Below are 22,943 nucleotides of genomic sequence, written 5' to 3'. Positions count from 1 at the left end.
TTAAGTGTCAAAATGTGACGGTCTTCTGAGGAAAAAAACAGAACAACGACATTTATTGTTCTTGCCCCAGTTTTTAATCACTTCGTAATCACTGAGTGACTCTTTTGCCAGCTTTTTAGTGTGATATTTTATAAATTTTCCCCACCTTGTTCGAAAATTTAGTATGAAAATTCGAAATTTAAATTGATTTATTCGAACTTCAACGACTTTTTGTGCAAATAGACTTCCATTTACCTTTTATCCAAGACACTATTGGAGAATCAAAATCTACTTCTGTTTGGACTCAATTCCTACTTTGCAATTACGTACGAACATTAGAAAAAAAGGCAGTCAGGAAAAATTATTTTCTTTATGGGACACCGGTGTTTCAATCGTCCTTAAAGGGTTAAAAGCACATTTTTCTTCAATATAAAGAGAAACTAGTTCATGGAAAAAATTGAATTTTAAGAACTCTGTTAGGACCTTTTGGCACCCAATTCTGTGTCATTTGCGATACGAAATTTAGACACCTAGCGTTATAGGAAGAGGCAAATTATTGTAAAAACGTCATATTAACTTGCATTTTATCAAATAAATGAAATAAATTTCAATATTTTGACGAAATTGTCAATAGGGATCCATGCTGAACAGGTGTTCTTTCGACACTATACGTTTTACAAAATATTGCCTCACATTATTTATCTTATCTCTCTGTCAGGACAGAATTTTAATTTTCATTAAAATTCTACACAATCTATTAACAAACTTATTTACATGTTAGTGGCTGTTTACACTTTATTCAAAAATGGCCCACGAACTTCCGGAACAACTCAATATTACGAAATTGATATGAGAATGATAAGAAATGCCTCACTACTACTCCAAGAAACCAATCGCCACAGTGCTTTGGTTCTTGGTGGGGGGATACTTGTGGTATAGTTGTGTAGTATTTGAGACACTTCACACTAAAATTCTGACGTAATTCCGCGTGTTTGAACGCACACAATTCAACTCGATGGAATACTCATGAGAATATCTTCAAATGGCAAGTACAAAATTTTTACTGGTAAATAGCCAAAAAAAGCGGCATAATATTCTTATTCTTGTCTTGTAGATGTGATAGATGAGAGACTAATAAAGCAATAAATTCACAGCTCTTTTCTATAGTTATTTTTCTTTAGGTTTGTTATTACAAGAGTTTGTTTTTTGCCTTAGATTATTAGATGGATGTTATGATTGTGTTAATTGAGCACAAAAAGAAAAAAATAGAAGGATTCATTTACATCGCATTTTTTTTTATCAGAGTTCAAGAAAAGCCATGGTTTTTTTTTATTTACTATACAGAGATTCTTTGTGGAAATTCTTACGTTAAAGTTTCCTTACAAGATTTTTACTACATCTGGAAAAAATAATATATACTCTCTCTTTCTTTAAATATTTTTTTTTCAATTAGAGCTAAATATTTTTCACTAGAATTCATCTTATTTTACACATATTTTCACACAAAAGTCCTCATCAAAAATTTTTTTCAAGATTTTTTTTACCTTAATTTTATGTTGTTTTTTCTTCCTTTTGTTCAAAATAGGTATAGAAAATGTTAATTGTGCAGTTTTGTTTTTTTTTCCTTCTTCATCTTTCGCAAAACTTCCAAATTTTCTTCTTTTATAATGAAAAATTCCCTCAGATTAATTTTTTATCTCGCCGATTTTTTACACACACTCACCCACTATCTAGCTAGTTTAGGACAGAAATGATTCTTTTTTCTTTTTTGGTAAATTGCATTAAGTTGCTCCACGCCAGGACTAGGCTGTCACTTTGGACAGTGTACGCAAAGGCCGATTTTTACCTTCAGGAATGATATTATTGCATGTGCTCGAATGAATCGAGCCAAGAGGACAATTCTCGCTGTGATCGACTCACCCACTCTACATTTGTTGCTACACTCCGCAGAGTCATATTGAGGACTCTCATGCCTGGCCCATAGCCGAATCTCTCCACCAAGGATTTCAGCTGCACGAACAGAGAAAAGCCACCAAAAGTCAAGCGAAAACCTTCTTATAAAAGGACAAAAAGACCTTCTCACCTCTTCGTAGTCAAATTTACTGGCTCCGAATTGCGTGATTGCTGTGATCACCTGCGCAAATTGTTCACTGCCGGCGCCTAGTTTCGCCTGCAGATCATTCCACTTGGCCTGCAAGAAGCGACATGCCATCGCACCTCCAGTTGGAGTTCCTGCTATCGCCTCGAGGACCTGCACGAGTTCAACGGATGGGAGAGTGATCACCTGGGATAGGAGGCGATTCTGTAGCCTGGAAGATTTATGAGGTATGGAGAGTTGTTAACTAACAATTACCAGATATAACTGGTCATAAAATCATTTATAAGATAACAACAAGATAGTTCATAGACTCACGGTAGCTCTGATTCTTTTTTTTTTAGTTTTCATGATTAATCCATTTTATTACAATTGCAATAATTACAGTAAAGAATTTGTCGGATTTAAAAAAAAAAAACGCCACTTGGATATTACGTATTATTTGCAGCTAATATTCAGCCTTGTTTTGATTTTTATAAAGCACAATTCGACCGCTCAGAATAAGAAACGAATTAACTCGCATTAAGGTAAATTTTACAGGAGTGCGATTTGAATCTGTGATTTCACACATGCAGAGCATAGGATTATTAAGATTTAAAATCTCTATAGTCTATAACTTTGAAAATAATTATCTTTTAAATATAATATTAACAAGGAAGGCAGAGGGTATAAAGAAGTATCAAAAAAGCGAATAACATGATTTTTGTAAAAAAAATCGAGTTGTTCGACTTATATTCTGAGTTGTTGAATTGTTCTTAATGAAGCATTTAAAGAGAGAAATATGAGAAATGATCCCTTTGCATTTTTGGGGAAGTTTAGAACATTGCATTGTACTGAATTGAGCTACAAATTGTCTTGAAATAGCAAAAATTAATTTAATAAGAATAAAACCAACTTCAAAAAACTATTAATCCTGATAATGATGTTTAATGCATGGAATAAGCATCCAGCAGAGAGGCGCTTCTGAATGGTCTAACAATAATGAACTCGGTAAATTGTTTCGTTACGAGTTATGACGATTATGAATCATGAAATGATTCCCTTGTAATACAAAAATATACTGATACGATTAATACCCACGTTTTTCCCATTAAAACAGCTAGAAATCTAACTTGTGAAGGACAATTTTTTTTTTTTGAAATCATATTAATATCTGGCAGCGAATTTCTCCAAAAAATCATTGATGGCAATAAAATTATCTATCTATCTATTCTATATAAAAGCGGTGGCCAAAAATGTAAGAGAAAGTACTCTTCCCTCGAACGTTCTCATGCCTTCGAATAATGTGAGTTTTCTTTTATTTTTTTAAGAGACTTACACCTTTCTATTAAATATTAGTTAGCTTATCATCAATTATTCATAATTACGAGATAATTATGTGTAAGTCTCTTAGGAAAAATAAAGAAAATTCACACTATTCGAAGGCATGAACGTTCGAAAGGAAAGTACTTTCCTCTAAATAAATACTTGCTAAGGGAGTGTACATTTACAGCCATACTCTATTTATTTTTTGAAGCCTCTAAAGAGAACATTATTAAACATTACGGCTTAATTGCTGTAGTTATTCAAAAATCTAGCCACCTTCAAATCTAGCCTACCGAGCTGGGTTAAACCTCGCGTCTGAAGATTGTTTAAGGTAAAATGGGGTAATTTTGAATCACTTCTAATTTGCAATTTGTTTTAGACAGACACGGATATGAAGAAGATCACGAAAAAGTACAAGCCTTTACACTCAAAAATAGTTCTTCATGATTATTTGCTCATTTAAAACAGTGCAGTGAGGTAATTTCAAAAATTCCAAATTACCTCATTTTAAACCCCAAATTTCTCAAAATCACTCTTCAATGAAAGTAAAATAAAATTTTCGTAACGCGGCCATAAGTCAATAAGGGCAGAATCACATTGACAATAAAATGCTCGCTGTAGCGTCACCGTATATCGTTAATTTACGCATTTTCATTGCAATTCTTACGCAAATTTTCCATTACCGTATTACCTTATCTCATACTCGGTGGCATTTGATGAAAATAATGTAAGAAAATTTAAGAAGTAGAACGAAAATACGATAAACGGTGAGCAAAAAAAACTGTAAGAGAAATTATTCGTACAGTTTTTTGCTTACCGTTTATCGCATTTTCGTTTTATTTCTTCAATTTTCTTATATTATTTTCAACTAGTGCCACCGAGTATGAGATAAGGTAATACAATAATCGAGAATTTGCGTAAGAATTGCAATGAAAATGCGTAAATTAACGAAATACTGTGAGCATTTTACTGTCGATGTGATTCTGCCCTAACTCAGAACAAGATTCAAATAAATCAAAATTTTACAAAATTATTCTTTTCGCTTTTTGGATACTCTTTGGCATCCTCTAACTTCCCTGTTAATGTTAAACCTGAAAGTTATTTATTAATAAAGTTATAAGGGTTATAAGGGTTTTCAATCTTAAAAGCCCTATAGGGGGAGGCTTTGATGTTTCGCATACAAAAATGATGTCCAAGTTAAGTAATTTTTTCTGACTACAACACGAACCGTATCAATTCACCAACTATGCCAAAAAAACCTCTTACTTACTAGGTTCAAAATCCTATCTCACAAAATCTTGGGAAATCCTCACATTTTTCTCTAGAAGAAAATGAAAATTTAATGGCGATTTGTCCGATAGTTCAATCAAGTTTCTATTTTCGCATATAATTTACATCACTCAAAAACGTCCCATTTTCACCGTAAATTTTGCACCCGACATTAAAAGTTACACATCATTGTTTAGACGGAACTCTAGTCTATCTGATTAAATAGTTTATGTGAGGAATAATATCTTTTAATATTACTTTTATGAAGATTTGTAAAAGGCATAATTTTATACACTGAGGAATCCATTTTCTTTCTTTGATTTTCAAATTCCATGAAAATGTCACTTTGGCAACCCCAAAATGTATGTGGAAATTTGAAGGTTATGTTGCATCTTGACGTCCGCAACACAAAAGTGAGGTTATGTTTGAACATTAAAATTATAGTGTTGCCAGATTCACTATGCGATACATAATAATTCTTAATATCCGATCGATGAATATGGGTCAAGTTTGCGAATTTTTTTCCACCCACAAAAACGGCCTTCTTCATTCCAAGAGGTTTTTATACAAATTTAAACCCTAATAACCCCTCTACATCCTGTGATAGTAGTTTTCCAAAAAAAGTGATAAAAATTGTGCAAAATTGTACAAAATATTACACATTAAAATTACAGTTTTGCACCTGTTTTTAATTTTTGTTTCCTGAAACTAGGAAAAAAGAATTAGACACCCAATTTTTTCAGGAGAGGTGGGATTTAAGAGTAGTTATTAAAATATATAGCCATATGTGAGATTCATAAAGGAATACGGAAGAAATACGAAGTGTTTGATGGTAGCGTATATGCGAAACATCAAAGCTTCCCCCTACTCAGCATGTAAAATTTCAACTTGAAATCATTCTGTAAAGTGAGTTATTTGCGAGTTGTTTGAGTCTTGCTCTGTGCTGTCGAAGTATAGATCTTAGTTACAGCCTATACTACTACTCTATTGGTTACTATCGCTATTAGGCGCTGTTCATATAAATCAGCGAGCTTCAAAAATGAATTAATTAATTGAATACGTTAATTGTGAATGATAAAATACTTGAAATAAAGTGATTCTGTTTTTGTGTATAAATATATTATTGTCCCAGATTTCTTATTCTTTCGCTTATACGGACTTCAAACCTAAGGTTTAGCCATAAGGATTAAGGGGTTACATGGGTCGAAAAGGCTGAAAAATACCATATTTTCTCTAATTTTTTTTTTCTACAAAATATTTTTTTTATCTTCATTCATGTTCATTTATCTTCATTTTCATGTATAAAAAAATAATATTTAAACTATATTTTCTGAAGGTTTCATTAAAAAATCTTAAAAATGCAGGCGTTGGTACCCGATTTTCGGAGACCTTGAAAATCTGAAATCCAAAAACCAAATATTTCCTGTTAGCCTATGAGTTGATGAGTTAAACTCGTACTTGTAGGGTATATTTTTCTTTAAAATTAAATTTGGATTCTTGGAAGAATTTTATACAAAAATTACAATTTTCGGGGTATTTTACATCATGTTTTGCCTTGTAAAATAAGTTGTGATCAAGATAAAAAAAATCTACCGTTTGAGTTATGAGTTTAACTCATTAGTTACCAGGAAATATTTAGTTTTTGTCGTCAGATGAATATAATCTGGAAAATCTTGTTTACCGAAAAGTAATGTTCTTTTCAAAAATCGTTTCCAAAAATCAGATCCCAAATCATAAATCAGTCACAATAAAATAGATATGAAAGTCAACATATTTTAAAAACTAAAAATGGCCAAAATGGCAGCCCTTAAATGACTAATTTATCCCTCTAATATTTTTTTTTACATTTACTTCTAAATGGCTTGACAGATCGCGAAAAAATTAACATAGTTGGAAAGGTCTTGAAATTCTCTTTGACTTATAAAATTGTTCATGTTTAATTACTAATTACAGGACAAAAAAAAAACAAAAATTCAACATATTCAAGTGAGGCAATTTCACTATTGTTTGATTAAAAATATCTTAACCCAATGAGTTTGTAATCCTTCACAAGAGTCTTTTTTTTAATTCCAAATAGTTAAAATCAAAATTTTTCCAGAGTAAGGCAAAGTGCCCTCAAGTCAACCGGTTCCTCAATTCGACCGGTAGAGTTATTTATTCAATTTATTTATATTTGTACTAATATTTGGCGTATGATCTAACATTAATAGGTCAATTATTCCATAAATAAATACGAATCAGTGACAATTTTATAGAAATTCACCATTAAAACATTCAAATATTGACCACCGGTCGAGTTGAGCTACCGGTCGACTCGAGGGCACTTTACCTTATATATATTTTTCTTTATGTACTCAGAGTCACAAAGTATGAAAAACAATTAAACAAAACCTTAGAAAATATAGTAGTTGCGTTTATGATAGAATTACACCTACACCTAATTCCAAGTATACTTCTGTTTTTCTTTCTAGCTTGTTTTGCATCTTTTAATTGTGATTCTTACACAGTCATAGCTGCACTGGCTGCACTGATACTGTCATTCAATCAACAATCTCAGAATAAGTATAAAGCTATTCTAAACTATTCACATCTGTATAAGCTCAAATGAGCTTATCACTGTTTTTTTAGCTGTCGATGTTATTTTTATATGCGTAATCTAATCGTATTATATGATACAATCTCCTACATTTATTACCTATCTACTTTTGCATATATAAAACAAAATATTAAAAATATCAGATGAAATTATTAAAAATCTTATCTAATATGTTCAGGACATGCAAAGTTCATTAGCCATTGCAAAAGAAATTGTACACAGAAAAAAATATTTTGTAAAAATGTTCGTAAATGTTTGTGAATTCCTATGGGGGAGTTAGGAAATGCTCGTGAATCGTATAACCCACAAACAAGTTTGTAAAAGTTTGGAAAAGTTTGTATTTTTTCACAAACATTGTTCGTAACATAATCATTTGACGAACATTTTTTGAACTTTTACAAACATTTGTTCGTAAATGTTTGTAAAATTTTGTCATTTGTGCGTATTTGCTCGTAAATTTTTCCCAACCAAACAAAAATTTACGAACATTTACGAACAAATGACAAAATTTTACGAACAGTTCTTGTGTGTTTACGAACATTTACGAACAAATGTTTGTAAAAGTATAAAAAATATTCGTCAAATGATCATTTTAAGAACAATGTTTGTTAAAAAAGTACAAACTTTTACGAACTTGTTTGTGGGTTATACGATTCACGAGCATTTCGTAACTCCCCCATAGGAATTCACAAACATTTACGAACATTTTTACAAAATATTTTTTTTCTATGCAGAGAATTCCAGGGTGTAGTCCCAGTGTAGCCTTTTATAGGTTGCTAAGAATACTCACTTTTTCTTAGGAAATGTTTAATCATGTAAATTTGATATTACTGGAAAATGTGGGTTTTTGGTTTTGAACTTTAAAACATTACCTGTTGAAAGCGTTAAATCATTAGATATTGATATTATTAGATAGGTCAAAAAGAGCATTCCTTAAGTAGAATGAAGCATTATGCTCCTAACTGATTAAAAACATTCAAGGTAATTATTTCTCGCATATTTCCGTATCGTCCTTATTTTATCATTCACTTATTGAAAAAATCTCACCTAAAATAAAATAATTATGCTCTACTAGCTCAATGAAAAAAAATGGATCGAAATATTTTTTCTTCTTTCTGAGGAAAAAATAACAGCTTTTCCTAGAGTGATGCAAAATTCCTTTGAGAATTCATCTCCCTAAGGAAGGTTGTCAGTAGATTCGAAGAGACAACTTCTAACCCAATATTGTCACTTCGTTTCATCCTCTGAGAAATACTCCTCTCATTGAAATTGATTTTGTGATTGAAGCACAATATCTGTCTCGTATATTGTCTCACAAAAATACAAAGCATAACACCTTCAACTTGAAAATCAATCACATTGTCTGAGTCACTGAGTAAATTTTTGAAAATAATCTTATCTTCCTTAACAACTCGAAACAACAGATATGTGTACGATATAATGCGCAAGAAATTTCTATTGTTTTCAGGAAAAGACGCGTTTTAAACATGTTAGGAAAATCCTCACATTACCCTCTGCCTTTTAGAATTTCCTTTCCTGAAAATATGATTTAGAATTTTTAACTCACCAAGCATCTTTGGTCTCTCCGAGAGCTCTCAGAAGCTCCATTCTCTCTTCGTAGCCTTCATTCTGGCTCAGCAGGACATTGAAGCGATCCCAGCAGTACTGCCAATAAGTGAATTCTCCCGAAAGGACGGCTCCTGTGTAGATAACTTCCCTCAAATTGGTTGGAATCTCTGTCCCATTGACAAGGTAGAGATGGAGGATCTGCTTGGACTGCTTAATAGCATCAAGATCCTCCCATAGGACAGAAGCTAAAAGAACTTCTGGCCTCAAGAGTCTAAAAATTTAGAGAACAAAATTTTAAACTTCCTGAAAAGGAATTCTAGGGTCTTCCAAACTCACTTTGCAGAATCTGTTCCATTGTTCTTCCATCCCAATCCTGCGATGGACCTCGTGAGAATTCCTCTGACAAATTCAGCCAGCATTAGGAAGCACTCTGAATATTTGAGGATTTTGCGCCATTGTTCCAGGTGCCTGAGGCCCGTTGTCAAGGGGCCCCAGTTGGTCTCCTTTGGCAGATAAGTGATGAGATTCATAGTAATAGGGCAGGGCATTAGGCTTGCATGGCAAAGAGTAAAGACATCGGATATCAAGCCAATTCTGTCTTTTGCTGTGAAGGCTCTGTGATTTTTCTTCAGTTCATCAATCAAATTGTTCCAATTGTGATCTGTATAGAGGACTCGGAAGTACCCGTTCTGGCCAGTGTTGAGCTTAATCCACGTGACACTAGGATCCAGGGTGATTTGGGCTATTGACGATTAAGGTTTTTAGAGAATTCTCCTTTTATCTTATTTAAAAAATAACTGATATTATGACCTAACCCTTTAAGAACGATTGGGTCACCACACTGAGAGAAATCCGAAAAACTTAAAATTTCCAGAAATGTTAATTTTACCTTGCATTATTGATCCGAAATCGGTGTAAATATTATGCTTTTCAGGTGTTTTAGGGCTTAAAGCTACCCTTTTCATGTTAATTTTACACTTAAAAAGGTGTAAAATTAACATTAAAAAATGTTGATGTATTTTTACGCCTAAAAAGTGTTAAAGTTATGAGGAAAAAAAAGTTAATCGCGCCCCCTTTTTTTCTCAGTACAGTAGTGACCTGAAAGCAAAATTTTTCCTACGGAAATCTTCTCTAATAAGTATCGTTTTGCTCTAAAAAGTCGGAAAAAACGATTTTTCCCAACCCTCGATTTTTGGTCCTCTCGTCCTTAAAGGGTTAAGCATCTTTAACACAAATCAAGTAGATTAGGACCTCAATCTATTTTTTTAGAATGTGAGGTTATATTAAAACTAACCTAAAAAACAGAACTTAACTTCCTTTAAATGTAAAAAATTTATATTATTATATTTAATGCAAAATAAAATCGATTAGAAAATGTCTCAATTATTTAAATTCATAATAAAAATTTGACCGGATTTGCATTTTATTTCCTCGAAAGATTTGATTTTTATACAGGTTATTTTCAACATAACCTTATTCAGAAAAAATCTCGTTTAGAAACAGATAACCTTAAAATCCTTGAAAATGTATCTTTTCCTGAAACTTTTTGAATAGCATTGAATTTAATCTATTGCGACTTTTTGCTTTTTTAATAAAATTAAAACTAATTAGTCAAAACCATTTCCAGAAGCTTTAACTTTAACAGAAGATTCAACATATTAAATTCATATTTTTTCTGAAGAGATTTCATAAATTTGCTCCTTGACCCTTCTAAAATGTTACTGTTTAGTAAAAATTCTTTAGATATAATTTGAAAACTTCTTAAATACAAGAAAAATACGCGAGCGTAAAATGCTGCTATTGGAAACAAATTAATCCAAATGGAGACAAGGGAAAGTTTCTAATTGGAGATAAACAGTGTAAGTGAAACTGCGACGAAAGGCTTTCAAAACCTTGTTGAGTTGCTCTTGAATGCAGTAATCTTAATCCTGGTCTTTTCTTTTTTCCCATCTAAAACAAAAAGAAAATTTCTCCAAAAAAATCATATTTCCGGGATTTCCTATTGAAGCATTTGCAGACACTTCAGAAAACCCCTTTTTGTTCACGAAATAAGTAATTATTTCATTTGAAAACTTCACGTACCGTTTGCAACAAAGATTACCGTTTGCAATAAAGATTAGCACTTAATTTAACTAAAATTGGCCAGAAATATGACATAAATGATACACAAAACGAATAAACAACAGTCACCTTATTATGTTTTTCATTGGAAAACATGGTCGAGCGATGAAAAATTCAATGGTGAAAAGGTACACTTTTAATTTCTCTGAGAAATTAACAAATTAAAATTTGTGAATATGAATGGATTTTCGCTTTATTTGGAGCAAAATTAACTAAATAATGAAACTCTGATATAGAAAATATATAAATATAATAATTTAGTACTGTATTTATCATGAAAACAATGACGTTTCCATTTAGAGTGGCGAAAAATTTCCATTTGGAGCAGGTTTTGAATTAGCATAATTTACCCTATTTTTAAATTTAAATTTTAAAAAATTTTAAGATTTCTTTTTTAAATGTAAGTATTTCTTAGAAAAACCAACTTACTTTGATTAGAATGAAGCCAAACAGTTTGAGGACAGGTTTTGTTGAGATTGGTCACAAAGCTCACAGGGAAGATCCAGTGAGGGATGTTTCTGCTCTTGGGATCAACCGGAGCTGGAGTGGTAGTTGTAGTTGTCGTGCTAGAGAGATTATGAGGCAGGAGATGATCATCTGTGATGGCTCGAAATTCAGCTGGAGCAAAAGGTGCCTGGGAAATGGTAAAATTTCCTCCCTCCCCAGGACCAAGAGTCACCAACGGGAATCCCGAATGTGAAGTCCACAGATGCATCATTTCTTTGATATTCTTCGTGTCATTCATCTGCTTTCCACAAACTGTCCACAGTTCAAGTGGTTCAGCCGTCTGGAATCTGTGGATACGCAAAAAATTCCCCAGGCACAGCCTGAAGTTATTCTCTTCCAGTGCAGAATGCAGAAGAGCGAGAATTGCTGCAGATTTGTCCACATAGAAATCTTCATTGTTTCCATCATCTCGACTTCCATCCACAACACTCGCCCATCCTTCGATGGCATCCACATCCAGAGACTTCATTGTCGTCTCCATCAAGTGCCACTCATCCATCGGCCAATTTGGCTGAAGCTGAGACAGCACTGATCTTCCTAAGTACTTAATAAGCCCCTGCCAGAGCCAATTATGTTTCCAAGATCCCGGTGAAGTAATTCCTCCGAAAAACTGCTTGATGATAGCTTCAGCAATCTTTAGAGCAGACATATGAAACTCCTTTGTATGCTGAGATTCAAGGTCATGAAGAAATGACGATTTAATAGAGATAAGGCCAAGACTACTCATGATGTCCTCTTCAAGAGATGGAAGAGCAACGAAATCTGAAAGGGAATGGATTTATTTGGCCCTGATAGATCAATCTAAAACATTGTAATCGATTAATTCTAAATAAGATCTAACATAAAATCGAAAGAACTATCATTCGACCAATGCCAACAGCAATAAAAAAAAAGATTTCAGAATTTTAGAATACAGAATAGGTATGAATATTCAAGACTTCTATAATAGACTTATAAAAAGGCAGTCATTCTTAGAAGATTTGTCATTAAATATGATTCCTTGAATGAGTCTAAGAATTCGTCTCAAAACAACAAAGCTTTGCAAAATTAATCTATATTACTTATAATTTTTCCTAAGAGAACTATGAGGTTGCAGTAAACTATCGGGCTTCAATTGAAAATTAACTTCTTTTAAAAAAATAAATTTGACTTTTATAAAAGTATGTTTACCAACCTAGAGATTGCACGGTAAGTGATATAGGCCTCTTGGTGAAAGCCAAAATCATAAATAGATCAAAATCCCCAAAATTCCGAATGGGACAAAATCCTGAATAGCCATAATCCCAAAAACGAAATCCCGAAAAGCCAAAATCCCGACAGCCAAAACCTCGAACATCAGAATCCTGAAGAGACCATCATCCCAAAAAAGCCAAAATTCCAAATGGGCTAAAATCCCGAAGAGCCAAAACCTTGAAAACTCAAAATTCCGAAACCCAAAACTCCAAAGAGTCAAAATCCTGAATGGGACTGAATTATATAGGCAGGATAATGTGTGGTTAATTCCCAAAAACACAGAAAATTTCCCATCGCCTCCAGTAAGCGCGGGTGTCATCGTCGGAGTAGCTATGACACTTTTAAGAATTTGGGATTTTGAGTTTCGAAATTTTGGCGATCGGAATCTTATCATTCACAATTTTGTCTTATCGGCATATTTGTTTTTCAGGATCTTGGCTTTTCAGAATTTTGATCTATTAAAGTTCGACCCATTCAGAATTGTGGCTATTCGAGATTTCGATCCATTCGGAATTTTGATCCATTAGGAATTTCGACTCATTCAAAATTTTGGCTATTCGGGATTTTGGAGTTCGGGATTATGGCTTTCAGGATTTTGTTTTTTTTTTGGATTTTGGCTCTTTGGGATTTTGACCTATTCGAAATTTTGGTTTTCGGGATTTTTGAGTTCGGGATTTTGGTTTTTTTGGATTGTGTTTCTTTGGGATTTTGACCTATTCGAGATTTTGAAGTTGGGGATTATAGCTTTCAAGACTTTGACCGGACTGCGAGCGACCCAGGGATCTAGTTTTGATGACCGCGCTATAAGTGTACGTTTGCTAGAGACATACTTTTTCCTTGTTCTCACCAATTCTTTATATGTTCTCTAAGCCATGTTTTTGACTTATTTGATATTTTTCGTTCCCTTCTTGTCAGAACTGTGCTGACTGACTACTTTTCAGGAGACCTTTTTTCATTTTAAAAAATTAATTATACACAACAGAATATTTTAAAATAATTTATAAGTACAGAAAAAATTGCTAAAAATATTAGGGGTATACACAGTGGCGACAAGATAAATAGCACACCTTCTTCGATTTTCCTATTTTGTCATTTAATGAGTTTAGGTATAATTCGTGCGGACAATTTAAATAGCACACCTTCATTTTCTCTGAAAATATTTCCTGAAATTAAGTTTTCTTTTAAAATTCATTGAATTCCTGTATTTTTGATCATTTGTTGGCATTAATGCCACAAATTTTCGTAAAGTTATGAGAAATGGAAAAATCATGTAAATAAAGTCTTTGGTACAGATGTAGAGGTATAACGTAAAAAAGTTTAGGATAACTAAGAATTTTTTTATAAATTATATCCTTCAAGGTGGAGAACCAATAATTCAATAAGTTTTTATGATCAAACTTAAAATTTACGCTAAAAACTTGAAAATTTCGAGAAAAAATAACCACTTTTTGAGAATATTCTGCCATTGCTCGTATTGTGAAATTGAATTCTTTTGCTGCAGTACCGAAAATAAAGGAACAAATTGGACAAAATTTGAGAAAGTAACTGATGTTAGCATTACTGAAAGCCAATTATGTAAAAATTCCCGATTTAGAAGTGTTGTCAGACATACAGAGTTAGTATCCAAGCGAAACTGCACCTGTTGTTCGATTTTTGATAAAGAGCATATGCAGAAGGACCTGCAATTCTGGAATAATATTCTTTGAACAGATGTGTTCCTGTTTAATATGACAGGATATGACATAACAGAATATTAGATGTCCCAAAAGTCAAGAATTTTATCCTTGATACATAATTAAGAACGTAAAACTTAGCGGTGGTAATTTTATAGTATGGGGTTACTTTTGTGAAGTGGCTTGTGGCCTGTATATGAAATATCAGCCAATATAAACCAATTTGTTTACAAGAATATCTTTAGACAAGACATGTATACTTCAAAATCGAAAAGAATTTGCTCTTGTTTTTTAGGTTTTAATCAAGCTAATGATCCCAAATACACTGCCAAGAGTTTTTAAAAGTGGTTCAATCAGAACAAAATTGACCTTCTGGAATGGCCGAGACGATCTAAGGACCTCAATCCTGTTGAATTTAAAGGACAAGATTGACCACAAGATAAATGTCTCGAATGTGACTAATTTGGAATAGTTTTAAGTAGATATCCATACTACATGAAATACAATCACATTAGAATAGTGTCAAATTCTGATTTCCTTAATGATCCTTCGTTGTCAAGCGTTCATTCTTTGCAAAAGTTACTTAACTAAGTACTAACTAATCCAAATTTAATTTACAAATATAATTCGTAAGTTGTTAATTACAGTAGAAGCCGAAAACTATCACTTCTTATAGGGTGTGCTATTTATATTGTCCCCTTAATATGTGCCATTTCAAGAATTTTTTGATCGTACTGAATCTCTTGATAGAACTTTCAGGGTTTTTCTTCATACTCAAAATGTATTTATATACAAGTTAATTTATTATTATTACTTTCATAATTTAAAAGCATAATTTTTTGAAAAACAAAGCATATATTACACTGTCTAAAACTGTGCTATTTATCTTGTCGCCACTGTAAGTCCAACAAAATATCAAAAATAATATTTCATAAAAAAATTGGTAGATTTCCTGTGAGGAAGTGAAATTTGAACTTGGCACTATTGCTTAAAAGGAATATTTTTGCGTGAAATATCCTAAAAAGCTTTTTTACTTAAAATATGCTTAGAATATCACTAAAAGAAAAGATAAAAAGAAAATTAATTTAACATGAACTCACCTAATTTGGTCAGCGGATATGGGATTCCGAGCCAGGTCTGCAAATACTCCATGACATCGCGCGATGTGTGCAGCAGAAACTGGCTTTTATCCAGTAAATCCTTGGAAGCATAAAAAGTGTAGGAGGGTGCAGTGACAATTTCCCCTGTGTCACTAATTGTGCCATTCTCCGTGATATTCCTGTGCTCAACTTCGAGCTGGGGTTTTGTCCTGTTGGCCGGAGCTGAGATGTGGAGGGATTTGATGAGGATGGACTTACTCTTAATAGGCCTCTTGTCTGTCCTGAAAGCCGGATCTGTCGGCCGCACAGTGGTCACTGTTGCAGGTGTCGTTCGGATAATTTGATATGTTGGTGATGGTTCCAAGGAACTACGATGGAAATCACTGACCACCCAGGACACCGCATCCGGCGGCAGAGGCGGTGTCTCATAGAAGTCATCCCGAAGTAGGCCAGTACCCATGTAGAAGCCCACATCATCTGTTGCATGAACAATAGAATTGGACAGGCCGATATGAAAGCGATCCCTGAACACAGAGATGCGAAATGGTGCCCTCAGATGGGCCTCATCGAAGCAGGGAAAAGCCTTTCGAGCTCCTCCTGGTCGGAAAACCGTAGCTGCTAGAGTCCTCCTAGCTCCTGTTTCATCTTCAAATGTATCCACATAGAATCCTTCTGGATCTGGGACAAGTTTAGAGTACCATCGAAGATTCAGGGTATAATTCACTTTCTTCCTCAATTTATCCTTTACTTCTAGATACAGCTGTTGACGCGGAGGATACTCTAGTAGTCTATTGATCTTCAGAGCGAAGCCCTTGGGCCCAATAATAGCCTGCAAAAAAGTACCAAGAACCACAAACATTTTGCGTGTAAATTATGCGAATTAATTCATGTGAAGGCTCATAATTGGCCTCAGTGGCTAAAGTTCGGCCCATATTTGCATACATTCTCTGTAGAAAGACCAAACGTTTAAATATAATAGAATGGAATCACAGTAGAGAAAAAATAGAATATTATGCATACAGAATAAAACTTTTTCAAACAATATCTCTCCTTGCAGCACGTGTTACTGTTGCGTGAATTATATTAAAAGAACTCCTGGACGTAATAGCCCTTCCCATTAATCTATTTTAAATGTTACAACCAAAGAAAAATCGATAACCAGTGGGAAAATATGGGAAATTATATATTTTATTTATGATGCCAATATTTTGTGACTGAGGAAAATGTGTAGCAAATCAATAATATTCGTAGTTCGTATTTCAAAAATACATTTTTATACTGCGAATTTGGCGTGGCGCACGCAATAAATTTATTTTAATGCTAGCGTGATTATATAAAAAAAAACAATTATTTTAAATGGAATTGTAGAGAATACTTTTCGCATTAAAAATCATAAATTTATTTCTGAAAGATTACATTTTTCGATTCAAATAAAAAAAAAACAATTATAGGAAAAACAATTCAATATTAACATTTGGAACCGATTTCTACTCGATTTCTAGGCGTTAGTAGGACTTCCTTTCCCATAAATTAATTCATGTTCATACTATAACGATTATATCGACGGTTACATTCAGAATGAAAACTTTTCAGGAGAGCCATTTAAAGTTAACAAGTTTCTATGCTGCCCGGTTAATTTTTTTTCGAAAAAATTGAATATCTAGTAGAATGCAGAACTGGATTTTACGAATAACATATCTCTTGAAGTAAGAAAAGGTCTAAATCAGTGTAAAATAATATTAAATGGATATGTCGATATTTGTAAATAAGGTGGAATAGACTCGTTTAGTCGTCTAAAATAAACTTGCCAATTCAATACAATTATAGATTGATACGATTACGAAATGACTAATAATTTTAGTACTCTATAGAAATCAAATTAATTCATTATTTTAAGTCTCTTAAATAAACAATCTGTGTCTATAAAAAAAAACAAAAATTTCAAAGTTTATATTAAAAGTTTAAAATGGCAAAAACTCTAGCTTACAAACTTATTTTAAGTCGGTAGGTTTAGATAGACCGGTGCCAGCCAAAATCTCAAAAGCTAAAAATCCAAAAACTCAAAATCCCGAATCGGTCAAAATCTCGAATGGGACAAAATCCCGAAAGGCCCAAAATTCTGCACGCCAAAATCCCGAAAAGTCAAAGTCCCGAATGGACAAAATCCTTAAAAGAAATTATACGGAAGGTAATGTGTGGATTAATTTCCCAAACTTTCCCTTTACCACCAGCAAATGAAGGCGTAATCGTGGGAGTATCTATGACGAATTCAGGTTTTTGAGCCTTTCGAGATTTTGATTTTGGCGTTCGGAATTTTAACTTTTTGAAATTTTGACCCATTTGAGATTCTGACCTGTTTGGGATTTTGGCCCATTAGAGGCTTTGGCCCGTTCAGGATATTGCCTTTATCGATATCAACTCATTCGGGATTTCAACCCATTCGGGATTGTGACTTCACGGATTTTTTGGCTTTCGGGAATATGTCTTTCGGGATTTTAACAGGGACCCACATAGACGAACCTATCACCTTTTTAAGTCATTAAACATCTGCAAAAAGTATTTCTCTGCAAATTTAAATAATTTTAAAACTCTTAGTATTACCATCAAATCCGAATAGATTCTAATCGGTACTGAGCTAAATTTTTATTCGAGAATATTGTATTACTTCTAAGATAATTCTCCTGGAGTTTTTATCCCAAACCAATTAAAAATTGTCAAACATACGAAAACCATAAAAAAACATATTATTTGCAAAAATTTTAAGTTTTTAATAGATGATCCTAATATATTATTCCCTTGTTAAGTTTACATAAATTAAAAAAAGAACAAGTTAAAGAGACCTATCAAAAGCTTCCAAAAATAAGTCAGTTAATTTGGAAATTATGTTTTCTTCCTTGGCTTAGAAACAGCTCAACTTCATAAGTAGTATTTGTATGTTTAAGCTGCTTTTCCCAGTCCGATTTTCAATGCTGTCGGACCTTTAACAATTTTTTCTAAATTACTAACACAATTCACTTTAAAAATACAATAGATCATCTTGACAATGAATAACCCTTTAACGACGAGACACTTTTTACGGACTGAAAATCAACAATAAAAAATAAACTGGGAAACATAATCAATGATATGTCTTACATCTAACCTTGGAAATTCCAACAGAGTCTGATTCGGTGTATTTTGTGCTTCTATGAACGATAGGGATAAGAATAGCCCAAAAATTTAAGTAATTTTTCTGACAATACCAATGAATAATATTTATCGCTTTAATGAAAAATATTACGTATGGGTATTGTAGTTTTTATTGCCAAAAGGGTTTTGCTTAAAAAAAATTGGAAGTATAAAAAATAAATAAAATCAATTATGAATTTGAGAATTTAAAAATTCGCCATTTTTGAGCTTAAATATTTACTACATAGCAAATAGCTAGAGACTAGCAAAAAATATTCTAAATTCCTTCAACCTTCTACTTTACAATTATATACAGACATTAGAAAAAAATAACTTTAGGTAGTCAGGAAAAAATATTTTCTTTATGGGACACCGGTGTTAAAATCGTCTTTAAAGGGTTAAAGAGACAAAACAAGAATAGTAGCCGTACTCACTATGGCGCTGTTATCTTGTAATATCGTTATTTCGTTATCTCGTTATGTTCTCGTAATGTATTTTATAATTGCAAAATTATAACAAGATAACAGATTACGGAGATTACGAGATAACAACGCCATAGTGAGTACGGCTAGTGTATTTTTCCGTCCAGTATTTGCTACATTCCATCAGACCGAAACTTCACTTAAAAATAAAATTTTAAATAATAAAAAAAACAAAAATAATTGAAGGGATGCTTAAAGAAATTTTTAGGGTTTCTGTAATAAATTTTCACTTACTCTTTCAGTGATATTTAAATCCTGTGAATGTAGCACTAAGAAGCTCGTTTCTTTCTCCACATGAAACTCCACCGTGACCTGTCCTTTTACGTCCAGGTTCGTCAGATTGGGATGGATGGTGAGGACGTAGCGCAGCGGTCGAATGGCCGTTGGCAGTTCCATGGAAAGCCACGGATATGGCTGTCCATTGGTGGCGATGGGATTAAAGGGCTCAGAATTGTTGTACTTGTTGAGGTAATAATCCGCTGGCATTTTTCCCGCACAAGCACAATCTGCAAGAGATGAAAAATCAGAAGGAATCCTTGCCGTTCTGACATAAAAGTTTGTCCTTGCCATTTTGTGGTCCAGCATAGGCAATTATAAGCGCAGTGGCCACGAGGGCTCCCATCACGATGGCCGTGACACAAATGGCCTTCTTCTGTGAACACATAGCTACCCCATCACGATTTTTCCTCACTGTCGGCGCTTCGCCTGTGCCTGTGAAAAATTTGTTGCTGGAGATGCTGCAGAGGATTGAAAATTTGGAAGATGATTTCTCACCTGTGAGGAAGGCAATATCATCTAGTTCCGGCTCGGTCATTTCGATCCTTTCCCTTCGCCAAACTTTTGACGAATTTCCAGCCTGATTTCCTCCACTACTCCCCACAACTGACACCTTCACAGGACCACCCGCCTTCTTTTGCTCGGCCAATGCTGCAGCCTTGCTCTCTGCTCGTATTAATTATCCAAAACAGCCCAGAACTCACTCCAGACCCAATTTTCATCCCACTATCACAAACAGCGTCCTTTTTGCACACTTCACTCCTTTTGGAGCCGCATAGAACAAATATATCTCTCTCCACTCTCGAAAAAAAAACTTCCGCACACTCAACACTTTCTCTTCCTCAAAAAAAATTCCACCGCAAATCCCACTAAAGGACTTCCCTCGAACAACTTCCACACACTCACTCCCTAAGCACCTCTTTAGCCGTGTTGCGTGTGCAAATAACTAGCGAGCCTACAGTACAAAAAAATCTACCACTAGTTTACAAGAGCAAGGAAGTGATTTTCAGTGTTAAATATATTCTTTTTATTTGAAAAAAAGGACGAAAATCCCTGTCATTTTGACGTTATATTACGCATGCGCCTCTTTAAACAATCGATTAGGGGTTGATTTTACCTACATTCATCCTCCCACTGCCCATCTTCTGGCCTCTCTCCTATTCCTCTGATGCTCTCAGCAATCGAAGGGATGTGAGAGCACGCAAAAAATATTTTCAATGCTTCGGGGGTTCAACATCTCGCTTCCCCCTTTTTCGATTAATACAATTATTGCTGTCACACACACTCTCTCAGCTGAACATCCTTCCTCTCCATGTTCATCATCAATCTCGCTGGTGTCTCTGGAGGAACAATTGCTCTTGGGATTGTTTGTGAGGAATTCTCCTCGAGCGGTTTTTTGGCTAAACGGTTTCACTCATCGAATAGCAGAGCAAATATTTGTGGAAGAATTATAAGTGGATGATTGTGTAATGGCATTGTGAATAAATTGAATAGATGCTTTTCCTTTAAAGAATTGCAGAATTATTGTACAAAGAAATTTGTGAATAAACAACTTTGGATTAAATGTTACAGTCTTTGATTTTATACTTGAAGAAAAATCTCAAATTCTGAATCTTATTTTTTTTTATAAAAACGCATTAGAAATTTGTATATTGAATTATATATTTAAAACCTTAACATTATTTAACTTTAAAACTATTCCTGCTTTTGGTCTCCTTTTTATTAAAATCTTCAAAAAATATTAAGTAAAAATAAAATAAATCTTTTGATCATATGAATACAGAACAACAAAACGCGGGGGAAAAAATTATAAAAAACAGATTATCAAGCACAGAAATACAGTCAATCCAGTACCTATATGATCTGTTATAGCTCGGTTGAGGGAAGGCCGAGGAAAAGTGCAACCTATCATTAGAAAGATCCCGGCCTTAGCTACAACACATTTACTAAAATATTATGAAAATAAAAAATAAGGATATTGAGATATTCAAAATCGAAATTTTAAAAGCGATTTTCGATCTTATCGTGCCTAAAACAAAGTGCTGCTAACTCAGTACTGGTCTTATGCCCTAGACACACTTATGGCTTAAGCCGAGAGACGACTTAGTGGAAAATGATGGAAATGTAGTTTAATCATTATTTCGAATATAATTACACTAAGCCGTCTCTCGGCTAATCCTCAGGTCTGTCGAGGCCCTTACGTAGTTGTAAGGTTTCAAAAAGTTATAACATTTCATGAGACTCCAGTGTCAGTCTCGATTCTTACATTTTTTATCAATTATGTATGTATGTATGTATTTATTGAGTCATTACCATTTACAATTACTCATGCTGAACTCACTATACATTGCGGCCATCGCCGTCTTAGCGTTGGTGACCAACCTCCAGGGTGAAAACGATGGAAAACCCCTTCACAGGTTGTATATTGTCAGGTTTGCACTTTTACAATATTTTTGAGAATAGCAATAGTGAGTTTGTCCACGAGTGTCGCAGTGGCAAGAATTACAGCCAAGCTATGATAGCTGTATAACAATTGAACAACAGAGAATTACAGCAATAAAAAAAGGAGAAAGAAAGATTATATCATAAACAAAATACAATACAAGAATAAGGAAAGAACAAATAAAAGAGTACTCTTATGAAGAACAAGCGTAAGAATAGTAGCAAAAACAATCGCGAGAAAAAAGAAAAAAAAAAAGAAAGAAAACAGGCGATGGATCACACACGCGCCACCGACCCACAATAAAGGAATGTTTTAAGATTGAACCTTTTAAGGACGATTGTATCACCGATGGCCCAAAAAAAATATTTGCTCCAAAAAATCAAAAAAAATTGTTTGTTTCCAACTCCAATTTTTGACCCTTTCGTCAATGGGAATTAAATTTTTCGTTAGAAACTTCTAAAGCGCAGCTATAACATAATAAAATGTGAACCTAATCTATGCCATTGAAATTACTTTAGCATCAGCTCGATATAACCTTTTCTGAAAACCGTAAATCTATAAGATAGGGTGGGGTACTTTAACGCAGGTAAACCTTTTTCAAGACTGATTTGCTAAACAAATATGAACCATATTCATACTAGTTATGTCCCAATAGTTTCTCATGGCTATGGGCTATCTAAAAAATATACAGTACAAATCTGAGATAATTAAATTTTGTCCCAAAAATGTATATTTCCGAAAATAATACATGCGTCAAACTACCCCTCTCCCCATTCTTTTCATTCTCTTTTTTAAAACAGTTATAGATATAACAAGTATAACGACCTAGTATACCGGGGCAGGTAGGGCGATATAAATGCATTAAATATTGAATGATGTAGGTTAAATTTAAAGACAAGTTTGTGCGTTTTCAAAACAAAAACGCACTTTAAGAGCAATAAAGTAGCATTCTGTTTTCTGGTATATATATAGGTATATATCTCTAATAATTCAATGAACTTTGATTTGTTCTAAAAGGCTATTGTCTCGATTAATAGTCTTATTCCAAATAAAAATGAAAAGAAGAAATCTTTCTCCTAAACATTTTTTTAGTCTATGACTGTTGTCATGTTCTTCTGCATAATCGA

The 22,943-nt window shown here is 33.6% G+C and overlaps 1 protein-coding gene across 1 annotated transcript; it reads right to left on the bottom strand.

Moving 5' to 3' along the window:
* Positions 1-748: 748 nt before the first annotated feature.
* On the bottom strand, positions 749-20,632 carry LOC129798542 (endoplasmic reticulum aminopeptidase 2). Its single transcript, XM_055841746.1, has 9 exons — positions 19,872-20,632; positions 19,665-19,808; positions 19,332-19,603; positions 15,448-16,276; positions 11,364-12,203; positions 9,150-9,555; positions 8,812-9,084; positions 2,063-2,288; positions 749-1,989 (listed from the first exon to the last, which is right to left on the bottom strand). Exons 1-9 carry the CDS (start codon positions 19,909-19,911, stop codon positions 1,840-1,842), a joined length of 3,180 nt encoding a protein of 1,059 aa, XP_055697721.1. The 5' UTR covers positions 19,912-20,632; the 3' UTR covers positions 749-1,839.
* Between the last annotated feature and the right edge of the window lie 2,311 nt (positions 20,633-22,943).

The sequence above is a fragment of the Phlebotomus papatasi genome, chromosome 1 (assembly GCF_024763615.1).
Source record: "Phlebotomus papatasi isolate M1 chromosome 1, Ppap_2.1, whole genome shotgun sequence".
Lineage (NCBI taxonomy): Eukaryota > Metazoa > Arthropoda > Insecta > Diptera > Psychodidae > Phlebotomus > Phlebotomus papatasi.
This window is presented reverse-complemented; position numbering and strand designations above follow the sequence as displayed.

Bases quoted from the DNA above. Each gene is read 5' to 3' on its own strand.
- LOC129798542 (XM_055841746.1), bottom strand. From the start codon at position 19,911: ATGACCGAGCCGGAACTAGATGATATTGCCTTCCTCACAG. The intron at 16,277-19,331 runs GTAAGTGAAAAT...ACTTTTTTGCAG, and splicing joins ATTTAAATATCACTGAAAGA to GCTATTATTGGGCCCAAGGG. The intron at 9,085-9,149 runs GTGAGTTTGGAA...CTAAATTTTTAG, and splicing joins AATGGAACAGATTCTGCAAA to ACTCTTGAGGCCAGAAGTTC.